Source organism: Alnus glutinosa, chromosome 7 (genome assembly GCF_958979055.1).
Source record: "Alnus glutinosa chromosome 7, dhAlnGlut1.1, whole genome shotgun sequence".
NCBI lineage: Eukaryota > Viridiplantae > Streptophyta > Magnoliopsida > Fagales > Betulaceae > Alnus > Alnus glutinosa.
In genome coordinates, this window is record NC_084892.1 from 27,146,292 (window position 1) to 27,150,791 (window position 4,500).

At 39.8% G+C, this 4,500-nt stretch overlaps 1 protein-coding gene across 1 annotated transcript; it reads right to left on the bottom strand.

Moving 5' to 3' along the window:
* Positions 1-785: 785 nt before the first annotated feature.
* LOC133873393 (protein NRT1/ PTR FAMILY 5.5-like) lies at positions 786-2,987 on the bottom strand. The gene is made up of 5 exons (XM_062311105.1): positions 2,820-2,987; positions 2,593-2,742; positions 2,183-2,319; positions 1,551-1,659; positions 786-1,418 (listed from the first exon to the last, which is right to left on the bottom strand). Exons 1-5 carry the CDS (start codon positions 2,985-2,987, stop codon positions 786-788), a joined length of 1,197 nt encoding a protein of 398 aa, XP_062167089.1.
* Between the last annotated feature and the right edge of the window lie 1,513 nt (positions 2,988-4,500).

Consider the following 4,500-nt stretch of genomic DNA (forward strand, 5'->3'; position numbering starts at 1 on the left):
AAAAACTGAAAAAGAAAAGAAGTTCCCCCCCCCCCCCCCCCCCCCCCCCCCGCCTTTTTCTTTCTTTCTAAAAAAAAAAAGTTAATCGTGTCTGGCGGGTCACCCCATCCGACCCGCCAGACCGAGTTAAAAACGGGTCAACCCGTTTAAGGTAGACTCAAGCTCGCTAATTTCGTGTCGTGTCGGATTGTCGGGTCGTGTCAAAATTGACAGCCCTACTCACACGTGACTAACCTTCATCTCATAGATCGCGCATGAGGGCAAATCTAAATAGAAGAAAACTCTTATTCAAAGCAAAAACACAATAAGCAAATAACAGCAGGGACATGGATGAGATGAACGACACAGCATGGAGGTAGATTGACGCATGCATAGCGGAGATGCCAAAATTGCTGATCTGGTTAGAGAAAACCTACAAAAAAAAAAAAAAAAACAAAATGGGAGGGGGAGGGTAGGAGCGGGGAGTAGAAAGGGAAATAGAGAGGAGGATGGAGCAGATCTACTCCCTCGAAACCCTCATCTAATATAATATGTAATTGCAAGAATTAAGAGATCGAATTGTAAATTTAGGGTGACTAAAATTGTGAAAACTAACATTTTTGGATGGCAAATAGAAAGTCATATATTAAATGATAAGGGCCTAATAATTCTAAATGTGTACAATAATATATTCTCCACCAAAAACCTAACATTAAACCACATGCACCATGCTATAGGTTCTACAAGTTCAAAGCATAATCAAAGACCATATTATAAAATTATGATTCACAAACGCATAACTTTCCCTATACCACAACAACAGCAACATCGCATTGCATATCATTTTCAATGCGGGCAGATAATTGAGACTCTGGTGTTCCAATCTTTTCAATTGCCGAGTGTCGATAGCGGTACCAAAATGCCACCAAGATGGAGTAGACAAGATTTATGCAACTGAAAATTGTCAGTGTCCAATAGTAGTTATCCAAACGACTTCCATTCGGTGTGTTCCGAAACCAACTTGGTTTGACCTTACGCACTATGTAAACTGAAAGGACCCCACCCCAAATTCCAATTCCAAATACGCTATTGCTGAAAATTCGCAAGTAGGAGCTTATGGAGTCAGGAACTTCACCGTTGAAGAAACAAGCAATGCTGAAATCACTAAGAAGGTTATGAGAGATTCCATCAAGGGCACCAAGAAGGAGAAACTGTGGAAGAAGCCAGAACATGCTCATTGGGATTTGCTCATCAGGTTTGTCAATTAACCCATGGCTTTTGATCACCTCCAGCCTCCTGGTCTCCACTTTAGCAGCCGTGATACAACAAAGTATAGAAATTATCGTTGCTGCTATGTTTCCAATTGCGGCTGCATATTTTCTTGATCCCTTTTTAATTAACTTCGTAGTGACTATTGCGAACATGGATTCTGCAATTTGCTGGAAGATTCGTAGCAAAAAAGAAAGGTCATTTTGATCCAAATTGGATGCTTGATCTATAAAAAAAGTGTCTCCTACCGATGACACGAGCCCACACATGGTAAACGAAATCCACAAAGGTATCATGCGTACAAAGATTTTTGCTTCCTCTACTTCTGTTACACAGCAAAGTTTCCATCTATTTTGTTCTTGTTGCTCTACGGGTTGGGTTGGGACTACAATGGCAGCCCTGTCAAGGAATCTGCATTACAAAGTTGGGAAAATCATTGTATGTAATATGCGTACAGCACTACAGCGCACTTGATAATAAATGTTGACCTAAATTATTGCTGAATTGATTCTTGTGTTTGGATTTGTTGAAAATTATTTCATGAAAATTTAAGTTTCCCTCCAATTTGGATGTTTCAACATTCCCTCTATTTTTTTAATTACTCTTTGTCCCACATTGAAAAGTTATGAGTTTTTTGTGTGCTTTATAAGCATTTACCTTGCTATTATGCTAGATAAGATTGATAATCGAAAATTATGTAATAAGTGAAATATTAATATATTTAAGCTTGCACATAGTAATAACCATATTATTTAAGCTTGCATATAAATTTAATGGAAATTACTGTATCAGCATTTAATGGAAATTACTGTATATGCTGATAGCAGATAATAACAGCAATTGTGAACCCACATTATGTAGATACAGATATTTGCTAATAGCTGTACTGCATTTTCACCCTTAATTCGACTGATCAAGTTTCAAGAGATCGAACCTGAGGCCCTTGGTGTGAGGCACATAGTGAGAACTACGTGGATTTTCATGGAGTTGATCATCCGGTGGGAGGGTACAAAACTTCTTGGAAGTAGAGGCTACAAAGACTCTAGAAATAGTGGTGATCAGAGAACTCCCCTGTAGTTTAATAGAATTAGCATATTTGTATAAGCGTGAGAACCTCATCATGAACAGACCACTTGCTACTACCATCCCTGTTGCTGCTATCCAAAATTGGAAAAGCCATGGCATATATGAAAGCACTGCAGGGATGAGAAAAGCCTTAGCGAAGAAGCGTGTAGATATCCTAAAGAAGCGTCCAAATTTTCCTGGCTTTTTCCTTTCTAGCTCGTGTTGATCACTTTCTGTTTGGATTGATTTTGCTTGCTCTAGGACACAACTCAAGGATACCTTATGACCAGATACCCCAATGGCTGTGAAGAGTGATGATATGTAGAACACAACAATTGGGATATTACCAATCATGCAATCTGGCCTGTCTTGATCATCAGATTCATAACATCCAGAAAATAGTGCGGAAAAAAACAAGAACATCATCCCCTACAGTAAAATCAAATAATTAGTAAATCTTCTGATTTGTCACCCGCGAAAGCATGAGGGAAGATTTGAAAACTTACAAAGCTATACATAATACTGGAGTACTCGAGCATGCGATGGTGACCCAAGAAAACATCTACAAGGAACGCCATGCCCATAGGCATTACGGTCTCTACACCATTACACACATTTACAATTGCAGCAGCAAACGTAGTGTCAAGGCTCCAGACATCTGTTAAGTATGTCATTCTCGACCACAGCGTGTACTCTGCTACTTCACCAGCCCATTCTAGAGTTGCAACGGACCAGGAAAAAAGTGGTTCCAGGATAATAAAGAAAGAATATCCTAGGCAGCGTAATACATGGTATAGAGGCGACAGTGATGTAAAGTACTGTAGTTGGGAAGACATCCCAAAGCCAATAGTGTAGACCTCGCTGTTGTTGGTAACCAAAACACTTCCAAAGTAAAATTACTTGGTTCTGCTACTGCCTGAAGTACTGCTAGAACTAGTAGAGTATTCAGAAATGTATAGGAATCATATCTAGTAATTGGATACCGCGCCGGCAAATAATAGTTTTAGTATCTCTTAAAATGCAATGATAGCTTTGGAACTTAAGATCGAAATTACATTCACAAAAGGAAAGGTGTGAAGCGTCATTTAGACGGACAGGTTTCATGGAGAGAAAACTCTGGGGAAAGTGAAAAGAAGAATGATAGAAAATGGTTCCTGCCATCCTGGAAAGAGTGAAGAAACACCCGTTACCGCGTTTGTAATTTTTTTTTTTTTTTTCCTACCATATATCAGAAAGTCAAGCCTTTCTAGTTTCGGCTAAGGAGGGAAGAGGGCCCAGGGCGGTTTCGTATAGGCCAAGATAAAGGGCCTGGAGCGTTCCCAGGAAGCTGTTTTGTGGGAGAGATTGTGAAACGGAGGCCATTAATTGGCGCCTGCCCCACGCTCGGTGATTACAGCAAAAGCGAACGCGGTGGAGAAGGATATGACAATTCGCCGGTCGCTCGAGTTCTTGAACTGGACTGGATTTGAATAAAACGCGTGGCTGACTATTGAGACTATTAATGCTACTGCATTAAATGAAGCCATTGTTGTTACTGTACTAAAAGAGAAGTTATGCAGCAATAGAGCTACGTACTGCATCAAATGAGAAGTTACGCAGCAATCGACAGCAACGCTTTTTTGTCTTCAATCAGGGGCCGACCCACATGCATGCTAGGGGCGAATGTTGTCCCAAAAATTTTAAAATTCTCTTTAAAATTTGTAAATTTATAAATTTGTCCTTCCATTTTTGTTTTTTTTTTTTTTTTTTGTTTTTTTTGTTTTTTTTTTTTTAATGTTTTGACCCCTCTCTTATTTTGAAAAGCCAAAAATATTCCTGATTTTGTACTGTTAGCTTCTAACCAAATATCCAATTTTTTATTTATTTTTTATTTTTTATTTTTTTTACTGTCTAAGCTCACAAGTCATAAATCACAAGCCTGTGAAGCCTACATGTCTGCAATTAAGGACAACCCCCTACACGATTGCACACCCCCCTACCCATCTGCCGTCTGCACCAAGACTCCAAGATTGAGAGTTCTAAGAGTGACATTCCAGAGAGAAATCAAGAAAACTAGAAGAACAAATCGCCACGAGGCCCACGAGTCACGACACCATCGCTGGGTGCCTGGGCTCTCCTTCCTCAATACTTGGTAGTCAGTTCCTCTCTGCCGCCCTCCGGCTCTCCCAGGTTTTTATTCTATCTTCC